At 42.7% G+C, this 23,629-nt stretch overlaps 1 protein-coding gene across 2 annotated transcripts in view; it reads right to left on the bottom strand.

Annotated features, from left to right (window-relative positions):
- Window positions 1-533: 533 nt before the first annotated feature.
- The window catches only part of akt3a (v-akt murine thymoma viral oncogene homolog 3a), a 49,754-nt gene continuing 26,658 nt past the window's right edge, over window positions 534-23,629 (bottom strand). For both annotated transcript variants that reach the window (XM_072390735.1, XM_072390736.1), the window contains exons 4-14: window positions 20,783-20,894; window positions 17,765-17,909; window positions 15,698-15,829; window positions 15,447-15,512; window positions 14,528-14,596; window positions 12,390-12,512; window positions 11,609-11,737; window positions 5,741-5,955; window positions 5,065-5,152; window positions 3,812-3,914; window positions 534-3,201 (exon numbers count right to left, since the gene is read on the bottom strand). In XM_072390735.1, coding sequence (XP_072246836.1) covers window positions 3,116-3,201; window positions 3,812-3,914; window positions 5,065-5,152; window positions 5,741-5,955; window positions 11,609-11,737; window positions 12,390-12,512; window positions 14,528-14,596; window positions 15,447-15,512; window positions 15,698-15,829; window positions 17,765-17,909; window positions 20,783-20,894 — 1,268 coding nt within the window. In that variant the 3' untranslated portion in view covers window positions 534-3,115. The remainder of the gene's footprint in view (window positions 3,202-3,811; window positions 3,915-5,064; window positions 5,153-5,740; window positions 5,956-11,608; window positions 11,738-12,389; window positions 12,513-14,527; window positions 14,597-15,446; window positions 15,513-15,697; window positions 15,830-17,764; window positions 17,910-20,782; window positions 20,895-23,629) is intronic.

Raw genomic sequence — 23,629 nt, forward strand, 5'->3', positions numbered from 1 at the left:
CTTAAAAACATAAAAAAGCTAAAAATCTTGCTTTAAAGCAGGGTTGAATCGGATTCCTCTGAATCATATCAAAAGTGATGGGTGCTGTGTTCAAAGCTACAAAGCGGTATTTTATGAACTCTGGTTTCTGATGGTTTTGGCGTTAAGCATGCACGTACAGCTAGAACTCCTCTGTCGCTCGCAGACCTGGGTCAAATCAAAGCTGAAATCCTTCCAAATACCTGGGAGCGCTTGTTTGAGCCCGTCGAAGGTGCCAGATGGGTTGGATTTAGACTCGTTCTGGACTGTTCTGCAGTGCCAGACAGGCTCAATCAATCACAGAGATGTATTTTTCATTAGAGTTCTGAGTGCCACTTTGACTCTGGACTGGTGGTGCGGACAGAGGAGGACTTCAGCATGCAGGCCAGCGCCATCCTTTTATACTTTCTGCCATAAAGCGCTCTTTCTAGCTATTAGCGGTTTAATGGTGTGCGACAGTAAAGCATGTGGACTTAAAAGCAGCAGAAAAAACAGGTAAGATGTTGTATAAGAGATATCTGTAAAGGAAGAAAAAGGAGACATTTATTTTTAGAACAAAATCTGGAAACACGACTACCCCCCCTTTTTACTGCTAAACGCCAAACAAAAAGACAACAAATGAAATAAATAGAAAATGAATTCAAGTTATTCATCAACGATGATAATAAAAACATAAATAAATATAATGCAGTACAATTTTCTACGGCTAATGAGAGCACCCCCCCCCCCCGGTGCTCCTTAATCTGTGACAGCCAGATACTCAGTGATGTCTTCCACAGGGTGAAGGTTTTTTTTTTTTAAGTAGCTCGAGATTTCAAACCATTTTTATGTCATATATATATATACCTCACATGACTCGGCAGGTGCCAAAGTTTTCCACTCGTTCTGATCTAAACCGTAAGGCTAACCCGGCATTTGAAGACAGAGTTTGAGGGGATTTTTCTAAAAATCTTGTTGGTCAGTCTGGAAGACATGACGACGTATCAACTGCAAACACACAGAGTCCAGACCGGAGAAGTGACAGACCGCGTTCAAGACAGCAGAGTGCAGGGGTGGCTTAGAGGTCAGGACCAAACCGAACCCCCCCCCAAGACAACAAACAGACAGAGCTGACACACAACTCTCCACCTTCCTTCTCCACACACTTACAGTAAACAGTAGCACTTACAGTTCAGCACAGATTCTCCTCTTTCCTTTACATTCAGACTTTTGTGCTTCTCTCATTTTCTTTCTGCTCAACTTCCACATCGTCTTTCTCTCTGAACTCTGCCTCAGCCATCGCCAACATACGCACTCACTCTCACACTCTCTCTCTCTCTCACACTCACACACACACCCACAGCCTGTGGTAAGAGCAAAACACAAGGAACAGGAGTTTCTGTCAATATCCAATCAGATGAGCAAAGTCTTAACATTTTACACCCGTGAGATCATTTAAACTTGCACTGACTGTCTTTAACACGTCCCGTCACCTCCCGGCTGTCACATTTTGGTCACAAAACAACACAAAACACAAAATAAAATAAAACAATGGAGCAGGAAGGCTATCCGCTTTCCCTCCTACATTCTTCAGCCATTTTTTTTTCTTGAGGTGCAATATTTCTTTTTTTTCCTCTCAGCCCTAAGAAATAACAATATATTTTTCTTCTAGAATAATGTAATAATAGAAAAAGTTAAATATAAAACCAATGAGTAGAACAATAAATAGAACATATATTTTATAGCCATTGCTGTGATTCTTGTAAACCCATAACTGATGTACACTTCCTCACAGGCCATTTTGTTTCGTAGCAGATCAGCTGTTACCTCGCTACTCATCAGTACGTAATAAATTATCACATAATAAACATCTCGGATCTATCTGTCTTTGAGATTTTTCACCTGTGCTCCTCCTTTTTTTTTACTCTTTGCTGAATCTGCTTTTTTTTTTTCTTTCCTGCACAGACACAGAGAGGTGCAGCCGTGTGGATCCCAAAGCCGCGATATGTCACAGTAAAGCTTTCAGTCGTTTAAACAAAGTACCGTTTCGGTTCCATTTTCCCTTTTTTGGGGACAAAAAGAAAAGATTTAAAGTAAATAAACAAAACAAAAAGCTTTGGGGGAAACATTATAACTAGCTGGTTTCCTCTAATTTTCACCTCTGTGGTAACAAAGATATTGTTGACCACGTTGCACTGCACTGTGGGTAATGTAGTAAAGCTCATCTGTTTGGGGGCTTCATGTGTCTGAACTGCTGTGCTTTGAGATGCATTCTGAAACACGAATCCATGACTGAACCTTACACACACGCATACACATAAACGTCATTTCCTCAAGCTTCAAAGTTGACAAAGGTGTTAATACAGGTGGTTGGCGTTTTGTTGGCACCTGTGTAATGATCAGCAGCATTCAGCCAGAAGTGTAGCACCGGATTTTAGTAGTAGCAGTAGAAGAGCAACAGTAGGAGTAGTGGTACCTGTAGTAGTTGAAATAGCAGCAACAACAATGACTTGCACTGAGCGACACCTGAGTCAAATCCCGCTGGACAACATGAGGTGTGTAGGATTCTGCTCACTGCTGACGGCTGCTCAATCAATCCTAGAATCAGTGGAGCCAGACCCGAAAGTTTCTCTGAGTCTGTGTTTGCAAAAAGCCTGAGATACAACCAGTAATGGAAGTTTGCGTTTGAGTGACTTTAAAAAGCTGCATCTCCGCCACACAGACACAGAAACCACAAGAATGCCTCATCAAAAATGCATCAGCTAATATCTAACTTCTTCAGCGGTGTTTGCAGAGTTTGGCAGGATGGACACACGTCAAAGCACAGCAGGTCACTGGTGAAGCGCCTGTCGTTAAAGGGTCAATACACAGTAACTGATCACAGTTCGGATCGTCCGGGGCTGCAGTGCAGGATTAATCTTTGCCTAAAGCTGTCTTTTTTCTGTTTTGGAAGGGATTCACTTCAGGAATAAATAAATAAAGAAAGAGAGAGGTGAAAAAAAGAGAAGGAAACATCCTTCAAGTCTGGGTCGTTCTGGGTTGGTCCAAAGCAGCGGGTTTTTGCTCCTTGCCGATGACCTCAGGGATCAGCAGTGCCGATGTCGCTCTGATGGACAGTTCATTCGCGACCGCTGGCAGAGTATGAGAACTGTGGGAAGTGCGGCCGTCTCTCGTTGTCCAAACAGTCCATCCCATCCTCATCAACTAAGAAGTGACCACACAGATTTAAATAGAAACAATGTTTTAAAATGTTTACAGCTGAACATGTCATCGTTGCTATTAATGAGTAGATCGAACAGAACAGGAAACTGCTTATCTTACAATACAATTCAAATTTAGACAAGTAATATTGTGTTTTGTTACTGAACGGAGGGAAATAAATGAACACAATTCAATTAACAATCATGCTTCTGAGGTGCCAATCTCCCGCAAACTGATGTGTGACCAACGAAAACAAGTGGAACCTCACATTAGCACGCAGAAACACGTCAGTTCCACTCATGTATAATTCAGCGCTGAACATTTTCAAAGCTGTAGCTTTATCTCAAGAGTGTGTGAAGAGCTGCATGTGGCCGGAGGACTAATACATAAACACCTAAATAAACAGACGGGTGTACTTTAGAGTGTTTCTTCTTGCACTTAATCCAAAGGAAAATGCCTAAAATGAAGAAGCAGCTTCTATGATCAGATATTATGCCGAGGCTCCAAATCATGAAATTTTCTTTTTTTTTGTCACCTCTCTGCTTTCGCTTCACTCGAGAGTATTTGCAGCTAAACACGGGTAAACATTTAGCACATTAAAGAAGACACTCACATTTCTCTGGTGGAGTGATCGTGATGGTCTGAGCCGTGAACTCCTCATCAAAGTACCTGGTGTCTGTCTCTGATGTCACCTGGGGCTTAAAGGGAGGGACGAGCTGGGGCAAAGGTGTGGAGAGATCAGATCAAACTGTGCATGTGCAACAGTAATAATAACTACTGCTGTTCCTTGTTGTAAAGCAGCAGCTTGACAACATTCAATTAACTTCCTGAAACTGAGAGGAGAGTTCAGTGGCTTTTTTAAGTCTTCATCATTACAGTAGGACTGACCTGGGTTCTTATTCACATCAACCTTCCAACATCGAAATCTAATACTTGATCAATTTGAAAGTAAAGTAAAGGAAAGGAAAGGAAAGGAGCTGAAAGCAAAGGAAAGGAGCTGAAAGCAAAGGAAAGGAGCTGAAAGCAAAGGAAAGGAGCTGAAAGCAAAGGAAAGGAGCTGAAAGCAAAGCAAAGCAAAGCAAAGCAAAGGAAAGGAAAGGAAAGGAAAGGAAAGGAAAGGAAAGGAAAGGAAAGGAAAGGAAAGGAAAGGAAAGGAAAGGAGCTGAAACCAAAGCAAAGCAAAGCAAAGGAAAGCAAAACAAAGCAAAGTAGCTGAAAACAAAACAAAGGAGCTGAAAGCAAAGCTAAGCAAAGGAAAAGAAAAGAAAAGAAAGGAAAGCAAAGGAAAGGAAAAGAAAGGAAAGCAAAGGAAAGGAGCTGAAAGCAAAGGAAAGGAAAGGAAAGGAGCTGAAAGCAAAGGAAAGCAAAACAAAGCAAAGTAGCTGAAAACAAAACAAAGGAGCTGAAAGCAAAGCTAAGCAAAGGAAAAGAAAAGAAAGGAAAGGAAAGCAAAGGAAAAGAAAGGAAAGCAAAGGAAAAGAAAGGAAAGCAAAGGAAAGGAAGAGAGAAGTAGAGAATAAGAGGAGGAAAATGAAATGAGGAAGCTTAGCACCTGTGTAACATGCAGTAGGTGTTGCCACACAGGACATGACTCTCACTTGGTGGTGTTATTTAAGCAACCACATGCACAGACTGACAGATTCTTAGGATACAAAGTCGCACCTCTCCATAATGTCTTTTTTACATCTGCCTCTTTGCTCCGACTTGTGAATGCCTATCTTTATATCAAATCACAACTTCTGTGTAAATGCAAATCAATCACACAAAAATGTAACTAACTCTAACACTGGAGGTCAAAGGTCTTGGGTAGTTTCATCTTGTAATGTTTCATGAATAGAACAACATAGTGAAAACATTGGGTTGTACCTTTTTATCATAAACGTCCTGCCAGTCAATGCCGGAGAAGAAACTGTGTCTCATTATTTCTTTAGCATCGTCCGGTCCTCCCCCCAGCCTAAAGAGAAATATAAAACAAAACTGAGATCATTTAAAGTCAAATTAATTCATTAAAACAAATTAAAAGAAAAAACTATCTTAAGAAATCAAGAGAAATAAAAACAAATGTTGGGTGAAATTGTTCAATAATGACATAAACTGAAGTAAAGTGAAAATAAAATGAAGTAAGCTGATAAATCTAAATCATAGAAATACTGTATATAAAATATTAAAACGTATATATATTAATACAACATATGGTAATAATATCAGATGGCCACGCTAACTAATCAGTCAATAATTAGAGTCAATTTTGAGCTCCATTAGAGGGAAGAGAATCCCAATCTGTGGCCGCTTTTCCCGGGTTTCATGAACTAATAAAAAGGCAGATCAAGTATTTTATTTCAAAGGAGTCCCGTCTCCTGGCACAGTCATTATTAAAGGAAACTGAGATCCATCTTTGCAAGCAAGTAAACATTCACAGCTCTAATTGTTACCTTTTAAAATTCCCCCAAGTTCGTCATATCCATTCTGATCAGGATTTGCGAGTCTCCCCCCCGAGTAAATTGGGGGAAGATTTTTAAAAGTGAACATTTATAATCAGCACCTTTTGTTGGGGTCTTTGATGAGCAGACCGGACAGCAGGGACTTGGCATCTGCCGACAGAGTGCGCGGAAACTTTATGTCCTCCATGAGGATGAGCTCAAACAGCTTCTCGTGGTCCTGGTTGTAGAACGGCAGTCGACCGCACATCATCTCGTACGTCACAACACCCAAACCCCACCAATCCACAGCTCGACCATAGTCGTTGTCCTCCAAGACCTGAGGACAGAAGACAAACAAAGATGCACAATTAGTTTAATGGGCAATTTGTTTAATTGGACATCTGGGTTTATTCTGCATTTCTGCATTTACTTTATTGGGCAATACGGAATGCCCAAGGTAGTTGGTGAAGAGACAGATGAGCAAGTAAAGGCAGGAAAGGACAGTCAATATGCCATTATGCTTCAGGGATGAATAAAAAAAGAAGTATGACAAAAAAGTGGCTGCATGGCTAACAAGGGCTAAAATGTAAATAGCGTACAGAGGCAAACATCATGGGATGGCAGGTCTTCAGAGGCCCCTGTTACAGTAAGGGGGTCAGTTTGTTGGTGTGGCTCACCAGATGCCCCCCCCCCTCTCCCCCTCGGTTGCTGCCAGCTCTCCCTGGCACACCGATGCCTTCCTGGCAGGGACAGGCAGGAATGTTCCTGGACAGAAAAGGCAGGAACAGCCCGCAACCTGAGTCAGGGCCAGTCCAACCTTCAAGCTGGGTAGCACAGGTACTGAACTATAAGCTGCTACATTTTGTGTGTGTGTGTGTGAGTGTTTGAGAGAATAGAAGACAGGTGAGCTGCCGAGTCAGTCACTTCCATATCAAAGTCTTGAATCTGTGCCGTCTTCCTACTCCTCTTCCCTGCCTGCTCTCCATGCACTTCCCTCTCCATCCTTTCTTATCCTGCCTGCTCCATCCTCTAATCATGTCTTCATTAACTCGCTCCTTCTCTTTCATCCTCACTTCTGCTCTTTTGCTGGAGGAGACAGGAAGAAGCTGACACACGAAGAGAGGTAGTTCAGGTGCTGCCGAGGCCTACATTAACATAATAAGCTTATTAACATGATGAGTGTATGTGTGTGCATCGTACATGTGTTGCCTGGGTGTGTGACTGACAGACGGATGGATAGACGGACACACAGGGCTGGAGAGCAGCCAGAACAGCATATGTTGTACATCTCACCAATAATAATAACACGTCACTCACTGTTAATGGACCAGTCAGACACATGAATGCAAACATTCACAAATGTACTGACACAAAACCTTCTTAGAACACAATAATCTCTATTACATGAGGCAGTTAGATAGTGTGGGTCGCACTGAACTTAAATCAGTCCTGAGAAGTAGCTGCAAAGCTACGTGCTAATAGGACAAGCTTCATAAACACATACATGTAAAAAGCTCAGATTGCCAGAGAAAAAGCTTATTTAACCAAATTCCAGGTTTTAATGTTTCAAAAAGTGAGAAAATTTCAAAAGAAAATATAATGACACTTAAAAATTGAATGCACATGGATTGGTTGTGCTCTAATGTTAAATGCTGAAATAATATCCAAACGTTTATATTTTTAATCATTTCATCAATGGGTGAAAGGTGGGTTGATAAAACTCAACCCTCTGTCAAAACTGGCAGTTTTAAGAGGGAAATCTCTGAATCTCAATCGTTGCTCTGACTGAATTGTTAAGATATTACAAAAGGATTATTTTTATATGCACTTTATAGAAGCCTTTTAAAACTAAAGGAAAGTTTGAGACTTTTCTCCTCTGGTACAGACAGAAATATGATGTAAAAAGCATTTGATAGTTCAAAACTTTGGCTTTTGGTGTAAATTATTAGTTTCTTTGTTCTTGAACATAAAAAAGAGCTTCATCTTGTCTTAGAAGTGTTCAAATAATAAAAAATGCACTCATAAGCTTGAAAGGCATTGTTGTAACTGCGGTAAGAGGAGGGGTTTCACTGCACTTTCCTTTATTTGTCATCTTCAGATAAGAAGACTTATCGGTTTCCATGTCAACAGGTACAAGTAGACCAAAGGGGAAAAAATACACCACCAAACCTGTGTTTCCACAGGAACTCAAAGCCACTGAAAGCTGGTCATTTACCGCCCGAGCTCTCAGAATTGATACTGAACTCCTAATGATGCAGCTGGCTTCTTGAGTGTGTGCAAGTCAACATGTAAAGTACATGAAAGTAAATAAAGAGAGTTAAGAGTGCAGTCTTATGTGTGAATATATCTGTGTGAGAATTAAGCTGGTCACAGTGCTGGCAGATGCAGAGAAGAGCTGGGGGAATGAAGCGTGCCGCCAGCTCCAGATATACTACTGACTGGTACGGCTGGAGGGATAACACTGGCTTAGACTGCTGGGAGACTGTCAGCCACACACTCGCACATGGCAGATGGAATATTTATCCATCCTCATCAAATTCATAAAGTTTTGAGAGTGAGGCAAACTAGGAGATGTTTGGTGTTGTTTCAGTTCCTGCAGCTTGAAGAGAAATGCACATAAGCACACACACCGAGCGCTCAGTTCAGAACAGCTCAGAAGGCCGTTTTTGGTGCTGATCTAGTGAGATGTGTGAACTGTGTGTAGCATCGGAAATGTATACAAATCAAGCTGTCCGGTTGTGCATGTCAGTGTGTGTTTTTGTGTGTCCTGGGACCAAAGAAAGTGGTGGCAGCTCGGTTGCAGGCAGGGAGCAGATTAATGCACACAGAGCCAGAATGCTGCCCCACAGCCCCAGGCAAGAAGGCACTGGAGTGTATGTGTGTGTCTGTGTGTTTGGTTCTGTGTGTATAATTTAGCAAAATAGCTGACGAATAAATGGGACAAAACAGAGTAACGGACAAATTATACCATCGACAGGAGAGGAGAGAAGAAGAGAGGAGATTAAAAGCAGCAGCGAGGGAGAAGGTCTTGACCTGTCCTGGTCCCTGTTGGGGCTGCCATGTGGCAGCTAGCTGCTGCTCGCAGGACGAGGGCTTTGGCAGCCTGGACAGGACTACATGGGATGGGACAGGCACTCATAGCCTGTGGCTGTACCCGTCCAGATAACCAGCAGGGAACACAATCACACATACCCACCTCATATACTGAGAGCATACAATCCCATATTGCTGGTGTCAAACAGAGACCTTCCATCTCCAAAGTGCCATGATTTGGAAATTGGTTTCTGCTGACAATCTGCTATCATTCTGAAATGCTCCACCAACAGCTGACTATATGTGAAACCTTTACAGTAAAAAAGGTCAACGCCCGACATTTACCACGCAAAAACACCAAAACAAAAACAGTCAAATAAATGGAAAAAGCCCAAATCCGTCCCCTTTAACACGAAGAAATGTGTCAAAGACAAAAAATATGGAACAAAAGGCAGAGAAAACACTCCCCATGTGTTTTCTCTGATCCTGTTCCATCCCTCTGCTTATTGTTCATTAATCTCACACCAATCTTTTTTTCCCTTTTGACCACCCATGAAACAAACAATAACACCTCAACCTAATACTTTACATGTTTGGGTGAAAAATGGTTGAGTCTGCGTCGCTGTGCTGTATCAGTGAGTTACTGCAGCTGCACAACCCTCTTCCTTCACTTCTCATCTGCCCTCTTCATTGACAGAAAACACAGGAACTGTCTGAATTTCACTCCTTTAACCCTGAAATATTTTCACTGCTTTCTCATCTTCCTCTGCCTTCGAGCCCCCATCCCCCCTTTCTCTTTTTAATCCCGGCTACTTTGCATCTCTGTAACTTGGCTCGGAGCAAACTGTGTTATTTTTACACGCGGGCGGGCGAGCAGAGCGTGCGGGCGGGCGAGTGGCGGTGGCGGTGGTGTAGATTTCCAGGTTTTTTTCCCGAGCACCTTCCTCCAACCTCGCCCATCTGCCGCCATCTGCCTCGCTTTAGCCTGCACTTTCTACTGCAATCACACACACGGTGCACACGCGCACACACATAAATGCATACAGACGCACATCCTGTGAAAAATAACCAACAGCCTCCAATCAGCTTTTGGCACGCAAAGGAAGGGACTCTTTAAAAAAAAAGAAAAAAAAGAAGCACAAAATGCTGCGCCAAATTGTCCTCCATACTTTTTTGAGTGGGATATACACTCTGCCTTCGTTTCCACATCTCCATCGCTCTGTCTCCACCACCTACAGTCCCGCATCACTCTCGCCAGTTGATCTGCTGGCCTCCGAGTGAGGCAGCACTGATGACTGGACAGCGGCTGGCTGCAAAAAATTATTACAAGAATGTAGTTCTGGGCATGGGGGTGTGTTTGTGTGTGCGTGAACACTGTCTGTGCCCTTTTACAATTCAACCAACACCCTCGTTCACACTCACAAGCTGCATATTTACTGTTCACCCTGCTATTATGAACATTGTTTGCTTTTGAAAAAAAAAAAGTACACGCATGAATTTCACTATTCAAACATCCTAACAGGAAACTCTTTATTGTGGGTTGAGAAAGAGACCATCAGTATGTGATGCTAACGTCTCTGTGTTCTGTGTGTGTGGTTCCTGCAGGTCTTCAGCCAGTGTACAGCCATTTATCAAAGAGTGATAACAATCAGTAATAAGCCTGGTAGTTAAACTAATCAGCCAGGGCTGTTGTAGATAAACAGGCGCTGTGCAGCGGGCGACATGAGTCCCACAGTTCACAGGAGCCGTCTTGGTGGAACCCCGAGCAGCGCAGAAACGCTGCCTAATGGATGAGCTGCCTGTGGATGCCACAGATGCTTTCATGTACTACAAGGCCCCAGTCAATTTGCTCAGTTTATACAACACAACACTCAGTCCCTGACATTAATGTCATTCATCAGTTAATTAAAGCGATTTATACAAATGGACTTTGTGTGGTAAAGATGATCATTGAACTCAAGTGTTTGAAGCTTAAAACTGTGTCCTTCTGTCTTATTTTGATGGCACACTCACATTCATTATGTGCATTCCCCAGCCTGAAACTCCCCAGGAGCACCCAAGGGTGGGAAACACTTCACAACTTTGATTTTCAGCCGAGCAACATAACGTGCTTTAAGGCACTATGTCACAAGCCAAAAACTAGATAACAAGATGCTTTTTCCATAATAAATAAAGTTAACTCACCTTCACTATGATAAATACAATTGAAACGGGGGGTGTGGGTCATGTTTGCTTGGCTCTGTTGGTTTAAGTCGTCAAAACGTTTCTTTGTATTCTTGAAAACAACATTGTGTCTCCTCTGCTCTGTGTAGGTTATTAATTAGAGGAGGTTAAAACACTGGTTTACTTTCTACAATAAAACAACTGATGGAATGTAAAAGTCAAACTCAAATTCAAGTGTGTAGCTGCTTTAACCACAGTAGTTGCATCACAAAACTGTAGGGGGAGCCCAAGAGCAAAACGTTTCCAGACAACAGTGCTGCTTTAACAAAAATGGGGGTTTCAAAAGTAATCAATGTCACAATTGAACACATTATATTCAATAACAATATTTACTTGTGTCATCTATGAATTGCTGTAAAGCCAAATGTGATACAGTATCACAGTGTATACCTGTGCATTATATTCAGAACTACCATCCACAAAAGCACACATTAGTGGAGATGTTGTGAATTAATTCTGAAGATTGTGTTTTAATTTGAGGCTCTTAATATCTAATATGAAATGGGATCGTGTACAGTATTAGCAGATGCTGTGAAGTTATATTTCATGTGTCACTTATGCAGTGGTGTACTGAAGGAAACAGGAGGTAGGGAGAGGTCAACTGGGCAAGTTGGAAGGAGGGAAGACAAAAATAATGAATTCTAAAAGTGACCACTAAAGATAAAGACAGGAAAATAATTCATGTGGAGAGGTTTGAGGTGTGAAAGACAACGAAAAATAATCAAAAACATTACCTCAGGTGCGAGGTACTCTGGCGTGCCACAGAAGGTCTTCATGGTTGCGGCGTCTGTGATGCCCTCCTTGCAGAGTCCAAAATCAGTGATCTTGATATGGCCGTCTTTATCCAGCATCAGGTTTTCCAACTGGAAGGAAAACACAAGACACACCTCAGTGTCATCACCCATGACTAGAAATCATCAGTCAATATATACATTAAGTGTTTCGTAAACTGTTCGAAACACTTTTGTGAACTGTGGAGTCGAGTTATTCCTCTGGAGAGGAGAGCTGAGCCATATTGTTTCCCTCACACAGAGTCAGTACACACACTCAGACACGCAAACTTGTAGCAAAAGAGGGAAATAAACTTCAGGTATGTAGCTGAGCCACTCATCCTTTTAATTTTAATGGCTGGAGTGTTTTTCATGCTCTGCGTCTGCTTTTTCTCCTGTTTTCTTGGCTGCTGTGAGCAGGGCTGGGGCCAAGGCTGCCAGGCAGGCATGTAGACAGAGCCATCTACCTCTCTACCTCTGTGGCATCAGCACCTCCCTCCTTCCCTCTATCCCAACCTGCCTCCATCTCCTGCAATCCTTTACTGCTTCATGTCTGTTTGAGCTTGTTCTTGTCCCTCATTTTAATTACTACAAATCCTGAGCCACTTGTCTCAAGCAGAGTGGGAAGAAAAACTAAAAAACACGAGAGTTGGAGTGGGAGGCCAAAAACAAAACTTTTTCATCAAATCTCTCATCACTCTCACCCATGCCCTCCAGTCTGCCTCCCCTCCCTGCTTCTGTTTACCTTGAGGTCCCGGTACACAATCTTGGCTGAATGCAGGTAGTTGAGAGCTGAAACAATCTCTGCGCCGTAGAAGCGCGTGCGCTCCTCTGAGAACACCCGCTCTCTGGACAAATGGAAAAACAGCTGCAGGAAAAGAAGGGAAGAAAAAAGGGTGAGTGAGAGAGTGAGCAAGAGAGGGCGGGGGAGAAGGGGGGACAGCAGGGACGGCACAGCAATAATTACTGATTTATTGGAGGAAATTAGCACAACACAAACTGGCTGCCCGCACCATATTGAGATGATAGATAGCAGAGGGGGGAGTGAGTGGGGTGTGTGTTCAGAGGGGTTGCGCGATGGGGGTGCGCCATCTCAGAGGAGGGCGGGTGGAGGCGCCCGGCAGCTGGCGCCTCATCTAGCAGCCCCCCTCACCACACATACTTCTTCCATGTTACCCTCTGGGCTGCGTTGGCATGGCGCTGGCGAGGAGCTCAGCGATGGGGGCCAAATCAAGGGGTTTAATCAGTACACCAGTCTAGTTAAAGACAGGCAGACCGCCTTGGCCGCTGGAGCGAGCCCCACCGTCACCGCCCTACTCAACCAACTGCCTCCAGCGCAGCTCTCATTAGTGGCCTGACTGGCCTTGCCCCCTGAGCCTTCATCTTCATTTACTACTTCCCTTATCCACCCTTCTCAATTTCTCACAAGAGGTTAATTTTCACACTTTAAAGAGTATTAACCCCATCCAAGTGGCCTGACCTCCTGTTTCTCATCTGTCTTGCTTTTTAATCGCACACCTGACACTCCCTTCGTCTATCTCTTACTTCCTTCGTCAATGACCGTTGTCAAGTTGTCACTGTCGCACAGCTACACATGTGGCGCCAAAATGACACCAGCCTGCTGTGCTGCTTCAGTCAAGTTGTACAAATTACCCATGAGGCCAAGGGGCACACATCTCCCCATTAATTGTTCAGGGAGGTTTGCATATGGCCACTGGAGTGATGCTCACAGACCACCTTGCTCAAATAGTGTCCGTGTGTGTGTGTGTGTGTGTGTGTGTGTGTGTGTGTGTGTGTGTGTGTGTGTGTGTGTGTGTGTGTGTGTGTGTGTGGTGAGTGAGGTAGCACGACAGGTGGGCCTTCATCAGTGTACTGGCAGCTGTGACTGTGGCAGGTTTGTAATAGGTTGTGCGTGTGTGTGTTTGTGTGGCATGTGTGGTCACAATTTGTCCGTTGAGGTAAAAATTTGCCATGCGTGTTTGTCCAAGTGTGTGCGTTTGCTGGTGTTGCCTTTGTGTGTGTTTGCTCAGGTCTGGCACTGGCTGAACTGCCTAACTAACAGGGAGGGGAGCAGGTGACAGTTACACTAAGGGAATGAACCAAGATTGCAAAAACGGCCCGATTAAAATCTGAGAAATGGAAAAGTGGGGGAATCCAAACTCATTTAGTCTCTGACTGTCATTCTGGCTGTATCTGCCCCACAGGTGTGTTCATAAATAGACAGGAGCAGGACAGGGACGAAACAGAGAAGAGAGACGAGAAGGCAAGAGAGAGGCCAGTTGCTTGGCAAATTAACTGTTAGAAAGCAATCCAACAAGTCAAACTTTAGCTACTTCTTGTTTGCTCATTCTTTTGTGCAGTGCTAATGCAGATTTAAAGATCGACAATCACAACATATCGTCCTCACACATTCATAAACCCAGGCAAATGTTTAGAAGACTGTGTTCAACATGAAATTACAACAACACTAGTTTATCTTAGTTTAACTCGGATTATTTGAAATACTTAATGAATAAAAACAAACATAAACATCTATCATATATCAAGACCAAAAGTTTAAGAAAAGATGCCCCAATTAAAAATCTGACAAATGGAAAAGTGGGGAAATACAAACTCATTTTGTCTGACTGTAAGTCTGGCTGTCTCTGCCCCATAGGTGTGTTCATAAATAGACACGATACCATTTGACAAAAGATCTGTTGACCAACTGTGAAATATGTAGCTATAACCAGTTTCAACGCAGTGGGAAGTCAGTTGGCAATAGAGAATGTAAAGCTCCAACTGCTGTCAGTTACTGTGGTGCAGCTGTGGTTTACCTGCCTGTTTAAAGCAGTACCACAAAGATGGGTAACTATACGTGTGCTGTGTGTGTGAGTATCTTACCTCGCCTCCATTCACGTACTCCATGACAAAACAGAGACGGTCTTTAGTCTGGAACGAATACTTCAGAGACTGAAATTAGAACCACACGTGCATAAATTATGTAACTGGATACATAAAAGACAATTTCATCCACTTCATTGTCCACATTCAGCCCCACATTTACAGTAACTGTGAAACAGATTTCTAAAATGACATCTTAACAGCATATGGACTCGATTTATCACACTGAGCAATGGACAAAAAAGTATCATTTTACATTCAGGGGCACAACACTTCATTTGTATTGCCGACAGAATGAAAAGCACCAAATATTTACTCATTCACTTCTTAATTTTGCCAGTTAATTATGTCTTTGCCCCCTCCGTGCTTTGTCTGTATAGAGACTAGTGAAGCAAGAGAAAGATTTTCGACGCAGGTGGAAGTCTGGTCCCATTTCAGCTTAAACAGCAGGCGCAACAAAACATGATCATTCTGAGCCTCACACTGTTTATGTCAGAATTTGCTTGTTCAAAGAAAGTATGTGCCTTTTCTTTTGAGAGAGAAAGCTGCTAAACAAAGAACAGTTGGTCCAAGTCTCTTTGTGGCTGCAGGTGTGACAGGGGTAAACTCAGATATGAACTGTAATTGCTCCCTTGATACAGTGTGTGTGAACATGCACAGATGCATGTGTGTATGCTGCGAGTCAAGGTAATAGAAATATTAAGCTGTCAGTGTGTGTGTGTGTGTGTGTGTGTGCACATCAAAGTTAACAGATGTGGTCGTAAAAGTACATCTATTTACTTTCTAACTAATAATTATGCTTGAGAGGTTTTGCTCTATAGAAGATAAATATGCTGTCTGAGCGCACATGAAGCACAGATGTCACAGCATTTTCCATATGCGTGCATGAATTTGTATTTTGTGTACATGAGATACTTACAGTGAGGAAGGGATGTCTGGTGTTTTTCAGCACTCTGCTCTCTGTGAGTGTATGAGCTACTTCATCCTGTAGAGAAACATTTCTTATGTCACTAAATTAAAAAGGCAGCCTAAGAGTGCTGCAAAAATGTATTAAAAACATTGCCTAGAGACACCTGACACTGCACTCAAAACTGAAAATTGACTAAAAAAAGAAAGTAAACTTTAAAAACACTCGTTTAAATATGCATAGATGTTTGATTTTAGGAGAACCTTGGCTATGATGACTTCTTTTTTAAGGATCTTCATGGCGTAGTATTTCCCGCTGGCCTTTTCCCGGACAAGAATAACTTTACCAAAGGTTCCCTTTCCGAGCAGCTTCAGGTAGTCGAAGTCACTCATTGTCTGTTGGAGGAAAACATGGACTGAATAGCTGTTACAATCAAACATATGTACGTTTTGATAACCCCACTAACAAAGTTAAGCTGTAAACCAATCCCCATAACAGAGGTCAGGGTATGAACAAAGAACGTCTGAGAGTGCCCTGGAGTGTCCCTTGGGCCTTCTTGGATGTGGGGTGGGGTCATTGTGGACTGGGGTTGTGGGGTGGGGTCATTGTGGACTGGGGTTGTGGGGTGGGGTCATTGTGGACTGGGGTTGCTTACCACAGATCCCATGAGATTTGTATCTGGGGAGTTTGGAGTTAGAGCGAACACCTCAGACTCTGTCGTGGTCTTTGAGCCCTCCCTAAGTAGTAATGACAGGGCTTACTGCTGTCCTGCTGGGGGAGGCTGCGGGAGTGCTGTTGCCATATGGGGGGTGGGGGAGAGTGGTCTGCAAAACTGCTTGGGTAAGTGGCAAATGTCAAAGTGAGAACCACGTGAACACCAGGGTGCAGGTTTTCCCAGCAGAACATGGTAGTGTGACAAGATGAGCAGTGTTACTCATCTTACCTGTGAGTGGTTTTAATGTTATGGCTGATCGGCTAAGTCCCTTTCACATATTTTAGAAAAGCAACAACAACAAAAAAGAATGAGCAGATATAGAAAGGGTAAGTTTGAGCACCTGTTTTTGAACAATACTGTCACATATTTCCACAATATTCAGTTTCATTTAACAAAGAAAAGAAACTTCTTTACAGCCAGCAACTGGCCTGAATGCATGTGGTTTAAAATGAGTTCTAATGTTCTCTACATTTTTAACATCCTGTAAACCCACCGTTTGGTCATTAGCAATATAAACAGCATATTGAACAATAGATTTTTATTGGGCCATGACAATGATTATGCCCCACTAAACTTTCATTGGGTTGAGTGTTATGAACAGTTGAGCCAGAAGTTTAATTTGTAAGTGCATGTAGCATATCTTTTACTGGGGGTGGGCGATATGACGATATTAAATCGTGAATGATTGCAACGTGAAGACGATCCGTAACGATCTGTCAAACTGCAGAGATCGTGGGATCGCCTAGGGTACATTCTATAAATTGCAGTTCTATGCTGATGCACCGACACACCAGACGTATTACGCCGTCAACCTGACCGACCAATCACAGCGAATTACGGGCAGCGACGCGCTGTCTCACCCGCCTCCTTGTTTGTGTGTGTAGCAGTAGCTGCATGGAGAGCCATGGCTGAAAGCCAAACGGAGGAGTTGGTCGCTAAAAAATGGAATTGGTTTGGATTTTCTGCAACTGATCAAGCGCAAGCAAATGTAATTTTCAAAGTTTGCACAGAAACAGTTCGCACGCCGGGTGGCAACACGACGAACCTGTTCAATCACTTGAAGAGGAGCCAAACAGCGAGTGGCCCGGCGGCACCGGCACCGCAGGCAGAGGGAGCAGCTAGCTAAGACCAAAACAGACAACATTAACACAGGCATTTGACAAAGGCACTCCTATGACAAGTCAAGCAAGTGATAGAAAGAGGTAACAGAAGCTGTTACCTTTTATCTTGCAAAAGATAAGGTACCGTTCAAGACGGTAGAAAAGGAGGGGTTCGAACGTCTGCTTCAAGTAGTTGACCCGCAGTACGAGCTGCCCAGCCAAAAATACTTCTGCAACACTGTCTGTTTTTCACTTTGCAATTTAAATCGTGATTTTATTTTTAAAAAATCGTGATATGATATTTTTGCCATATCACCCACCCCTATCTTTTACCTCTGTATGGTTTTTGTCTTAACAAAAGAAATTTGGCATGATTGCTTTTAGTTGTTAGGGCATCATAATTATTGTAAAAGGGCATAACTGCAAGCAGTCAAAGGTTATTTCACGGCAATGTTCAGCATGAGTACAGCTGGAATCATTTTTGTATTCAGAGTACAAATGTGAGAGTGCCTTACTTTGCGTTTGTGGTGCGTAGTGGAGATGTCCATCTCCTCTTCGACCATGTTGTCGATGTTGGAGGTGGGGCTGCACTGGATCCTTTCCTCCTCTTGTCTCTGCAGCTTGTCAGCCACCATCTGGATGGCCTCTGTCCACTCATCCCTGGGTTTGAAGCAACACAAACATCACTATTATTTCCAGCCTTTAAAATGTTGCTTTCTTTTAGCTCACTGAATAGACTGAAATCTTACACAATTTCAGCATTAATATAATACAACAAAATCATGATATTGTACTTGTACTTTCTTTGGTCCTTATGACAAATAAGCTATAAAACTGACTGAACCAGCTCATATAGCAATACATTGCACAAGTGTAGAATATAAAACGTGTTCTATTCTTAAATATGGTGGCTGGTGCATTTATCCAACCAGGTTTTTAAAGGCGCTAAAGTGTTTTCAATTAACATAAACACCTATTTGTTCAACAGAGAGGAAACACGGTCAACTAGAGAATCAAGAAAATGAGCAATGATCATAGAGCAGAACTAATGCATACCAGTCTGTGCAAGTCTGTGTGTGTGTGTGTGTGAGAGAGAGAGAGAGAGAGTGAGGGAGTGTGCCCAAATGCACACCAATACATTAGAGGGAACAATGCATTGTTGTTTGCTAACATTGTTCATCTCCATTGACTTTCCATTAGCAGTGTTGTTCAACATCTGTTGAAAGAAAGTGGGTGAGAGTGATCATCGTCCGTAGCAGGCCAGCCATACGCCAGAGTGTTTAGACATATTGACTTTATTTAATTATGATGAATAGAGAGAAGAATTTCTTACAAAGAATCCATTTTTGAAAGTGATATTTTCTTTATTCTAAACATTAAAAATGGTGTTGTTCCCTCAAGACTGAACTGGGTTCAAACAGAAATCCCTTTCCAGCTGTGTTAATCCAGTGTCACATGCATCAGCTACATGTTAGCAGAAAACACTACCAATCCTTGAACTGAAGTAAACCAAAAACAACATTCAAATATTCAGAAAACCTCACGACTCCATGGAAGCAAACCTGGATTTACGAGTGCAAACTTTGAAACTACATCTACCCAGCGTATATACCCTGAGGAGATGGTGATAATGAAACCTTTTGGACTTGTGAACGATCACCTCTGTGACTTTGGTTTTGTTTTGTGTTAGATGCCCATATGTTTCCTTGAGGGATCTGGAGGAACATTCATCTGAACCTAAACAGAGCAATGTGTTTTCAAGATCTGAAGCCCTTTCTTCTGAGAAGACTTCTAAGCATACCCTACACACTCCAAAACAAGGGCAAACTCAAGTTACACTCCATCTACAACAGTGGAGCATTTAATCTGTGGAGCTCGAGATGTGTGTGTGTGTGTGTGTGTGTGTGTGTGTGTAGCTACATGAAAAGCAATGGGAACTCTCTCAAGGTCAGGCAGCAGATAAATGCTCTTTCTCGGTTAAAGTGTTTTTTGCATAATGAGTCCCCCCCCCCCTTTTTTTCTTTTGCTAATGAGAGATAATGGGCCTGCCTACAGTCGGGCACCATGCCAACACGTGCCACCCCCTCTGCACACGGCTGGGGCTGTGGTAGCTGGAGCCCAGCCAGCTCTGGTACAGTACAACGGATACAGTATGACGGAAACACACAGAAGCTCACACACACACACACACACACACACACACACACCCAGTTGTGGCACAAACATTTCTCTCCAACACACTTTAACAATTCTACTTCAATGATGCTCCAAAACGCGCACACTTCTACAACTACACAGACAAATCTGGAGCTCGGCTGTCTCCTGCACACTTACATACTGTATACAAACGAATCGACAGAAAGTCACAAAGTCTATTTTAATATTGGAAGGTTTATTTGATTATCTTTTATATTAAAACTGTTACAAAAGCACTGTATAGCACAGATAAAGTTGGACAGGCAGCTGCAACCCTCACACATACACATAAACATACACACAACCTCAAAGGATGCACAGAAGCATCTGTGGTCTTCTGGGCAAAGCTGTTCATTTTCAGGAGATAAACACCTCAGCTCCTCAGAAAGGAACCGAGCAGCTGGAGAATTTATGCCAACGCTACTTGAAAGGTCTCCTTTCATTCTGTCTCTCTCACAGATACCAAAAAAAAAAAAAAAAAAAAAACCTCACCAGTGCAATCCTTCACATACAGATGTCTGCTTATAAGGATACTTTTATGAATTTTAAAAAACGAATAATTCATCTAGAGTTGTTGTTTTCAAATTATTTTAGTTCAACTCCACACTATCTTTTGGTATTTATACTATTTATGTAACATCTTTAAATTGGTTTTGGTTCTAAAAAGTCCTTTTATTAACCACTGGCTGGAGGAAACACATCAGTCACAGTTCAAACTTAAAAACAAAAGAAAACTTCACCAAATCCAGAAGTACAAACAAACAAAAAAAAAGGGCACATTTCAAAAGTTCAGAACCAGCTCCCCATCCCCTCCCACCAAACACAAAGCCCCTCCCTCAGCCCACACACAACTGAAGGCCTGAAGAGTGTCAGTCATGTGGAAATGGGCACATTCAACCCCCAAGTTTAGCCTTTACAAGTCCCTTTAAAACCAAAACCAGCTCTATGCTACATTCTTAAATTACACAAACCTCTCATCTAAAGTTCCCATTTTCTTCCTGAGGTTACGAGATAAACGCAGACTTTTCAATCCTTTTGGTTTTCCAACTTGCAGATACTGACAATTCTGTATCCAAAAGCAGCAGACACGGTCTATAGTAATGCAGGCGTATGAACCACTGGAACAATCGGTAACTTATTTTGTGTCTGTTATTCATTGATCAAACCCCGATTATAAGATGCTTCAAGAGTCGAGGTCAGGAGCAGGAGTAGGCTTTGTCCCAGGCCCCTTTAACTAAAAGTTTACGATTTGGAGGTGATGCAAAGGTATTAAGCTGGTTATGGTCTGCCTCTAGATGGCACTAGAAGCTGGACGGTGAATGTTTAAGGTAACTGACCTCTCGTCAGGCGAGTCCACATGAAAGGTCCTCTCGATAACCGTGGTCCACTGCAGGCAGCGTATGATGAAGGTGTTTGGCTTGGGCCTCTCTGTCTTCATCAGCTGACATTCTGAAACAGGCAGGCAGAAGGTCAGGGCACAGATGAGGGAAACAGACATCAGGAGAACTTGGGGCCTCTAACTTTAGCGACAAAAATGTGTATCAGATGAGCATGCTTGTAGTCCGAAAGTGTCCTAAAGGGCCAGACTGTACTTGCCCATCCTAATATAATAATTCCTTTTTATAATAAACTACCGACCTATACATACACTTATAAGTTATCATTTAGAAAATGTGAGACTTGTACTTTAATTTGTTGGTTTAAAAATAGGCAATGACTTCAATAACCAAAGACTCAAAAAGAACTGCTTTGTGGTGCCAAATGATATTATGTGCTGCACTGCACATGCATCTGGCGACAATCCGAAGAGACACTTTCCCATGAAAACAGGCAACAGAGTAGGCCATTATCACACAAATGCATAATACAGTACACAAACGCAGAAAAGTAGGCACACATAGCCAGATGGGGCTGTGAGCTCGCTGTGTGAGAGAATGCATCTTTGTCGTCCCTCAGCAGTCTCAGATGTTACGGAGGACAAGTACTGATGCAAAGCAGCATTATGATCCATCTTCTGTCCTCTTATCTGCCCTGCCTGTTCTACATGTATCCCCCTCCGTTTACCACTTCCGTTTTTCTCCTCTCCTCTGTTCTCCTTTTGTCTCCTGTCGCTCACCTCCTCTCCTGCCCTTATTTCCTTTCCTCTCACCTTCCTTCCATCCTCTGTTATCCCTTCCTCCAGTCACATTCTGTTTAAGTGTGGCACTGCACAGCACGTCATGGCTGAGCCTAAATATAGACGGGAAGGTTAATGGCAAAACTCCTCAGGTCGTACACGCAGCAGCGCTTCAATGTAAACTCTCTCTCACACAGATGCACACACAAAGCAGTTACTACCTGACTCGTGAACACGGCCTGCTGTGCTGCCAGAAAACAAGGTCATGCAATTGCTGATGCCAAAAACCACTCAGACCCGCACATGGACACACACACACACACACAATAACATGTAAAAGTGAACTTTGAATGTTAGCTGAAATTGGGTTGTTTGCCACAGCAGGCAATTGTGAAATCTGTGTAGCAGTTTAGCGGGTGTATGCGAGTGTGCGTGAGCGAGTGTCAAGCTTGTATGTATGAGTCCCTCTGCAGGGAACAGGCCTGTACCATCTCTGTTCCATCTGACCACTTCTGTTGTTCACACACACATAAACACACACAAATAAACAAACACGCACACACGCACATGCTGAACACACACACCACCTGGCCTCCCAGCTTTGGGCAACAGATGTGGCAGTGCCAGTGCTGTGCCAAGCAGCCGGGGCCGGATGTATGGCCTGGCTTGTCCTCCTCACAAACTCTTTTCCTCTTCCCTTTTCCCTCCTTCTCCATTCCTGTCTTCGTCTCCTCCTCCCTGTCTGTTCAGTCCTGATGATGCTCCTCTCCTCTACTCTCCTCCCTGATGCTCTCTTCCTCTCCTACATACCTCATCCACAAAAGCCTCACCCTCCAGTCTCTCCATCCGTCTTGCCACCCTAATCATCCTTCCATCTCGACCCTCTCTTCCTCCTCTTTCCTCCCCATGTCTTCAATTTTCTCTTCCTTTGCCCCCTCTGATCAACTCCCATCCCTCATTCCCCACACTTGTCCTCCCTTCCGGACTCATATCTTCCTCTCTCCTCCTCCATCCTTCGATAAACCATTTTTTATCATTTTCCCTGAGGTATCAGCTTGCATTCCACCATTCATCATATTTTCTGTTTTGGCACCCGTTCTGCACCCATTCTCTTGTACTTTCTGCTGGTTTATCACCAGTCCTTGCTGTGCAGCTCTGCAGAAATTTCACAGAACTTTTCCAAAGCTGTGACATTTTAACAGACTAAACTTATTCAGTGTCATTTTGACTGATCTGAAAACAAAGATTTAGGGATCTCCAAATCTAAGATCCTGTGCAGAATTAAAGTGTTAAAGTGTTTAATGCTTATCAGATTATATTCAGAAAACAGTGAAGTACAAACATGAAACTGATTAAATGACTAAACATTGATCCCTTTATGTATTAAGAGACTTTGGTTCTTTCAAAAGGATGCTCAAAAGATCAGCAATCTAAAAAAATATTTTTCTATAATTCAACATTGTGAGTTTCATCTTATGTCAGATAACAGGACACCGTTTTGGAATGACTGCATCTTAACACGAAGCTAAAACACCTGAAAAGCAGTTTTACAGTCTGCCTTTGCTGAATAAACAATAACAGGTGATGGTGATAATTATACATTAAAAGTAATCTAGTTAGCTCATTAACTGGTAAATTAAACATGTCAACAATGTTGTTGGGCTTGTTAATCAGGTGCTGACAGTTGATTTACTGATAAACGGTTAATTAGAGCCAGCAGTGAATTCTGAAGAGCATACTGAAGTTGGAAAGATGAATGACTGACGAGTAATGACCGCAATAACTGTTATATGAACATTTAAGCAATATCACCATGGATGATAGGGTTTACATCCATTGGCATCTCAGTGATAGGATATAGGTTATTATATTCTTCCAAAGCTAAAGTCTCCTTCAGCAATGATTCTGAAATACTCGGGTTGATTATGGTAAGAGTGAAGTGGTATTGTTGTTAATTATCTACAGAGAAGTAGGCCTGGTCCGTGGTTACAGTATGCAGGGAAAAGATCCTTGGCAAACAGTTTCCCTGTATGCCCTTCAGGCTTACAGTTTACAGCATTTTACTGTG

The sequence above is a fragment of the Leuresthes tenuis genome, unplaced genomic scaffold (genome assembly GCF_036924035.1).
Source record: "Leuresthes tenuis unplaced genomic scaffold, fLeuTen1.0.hap1 SCAF_8, whole genome shotgun sequence".
NCBI classification, from domain to species: domain Eukaryota; kingdom Metazoa; phylum Chordata; class Actinopteri; order Atheriniformes; family Atherinopsidae; genus Leuresthes; species Leuresthes tenuis.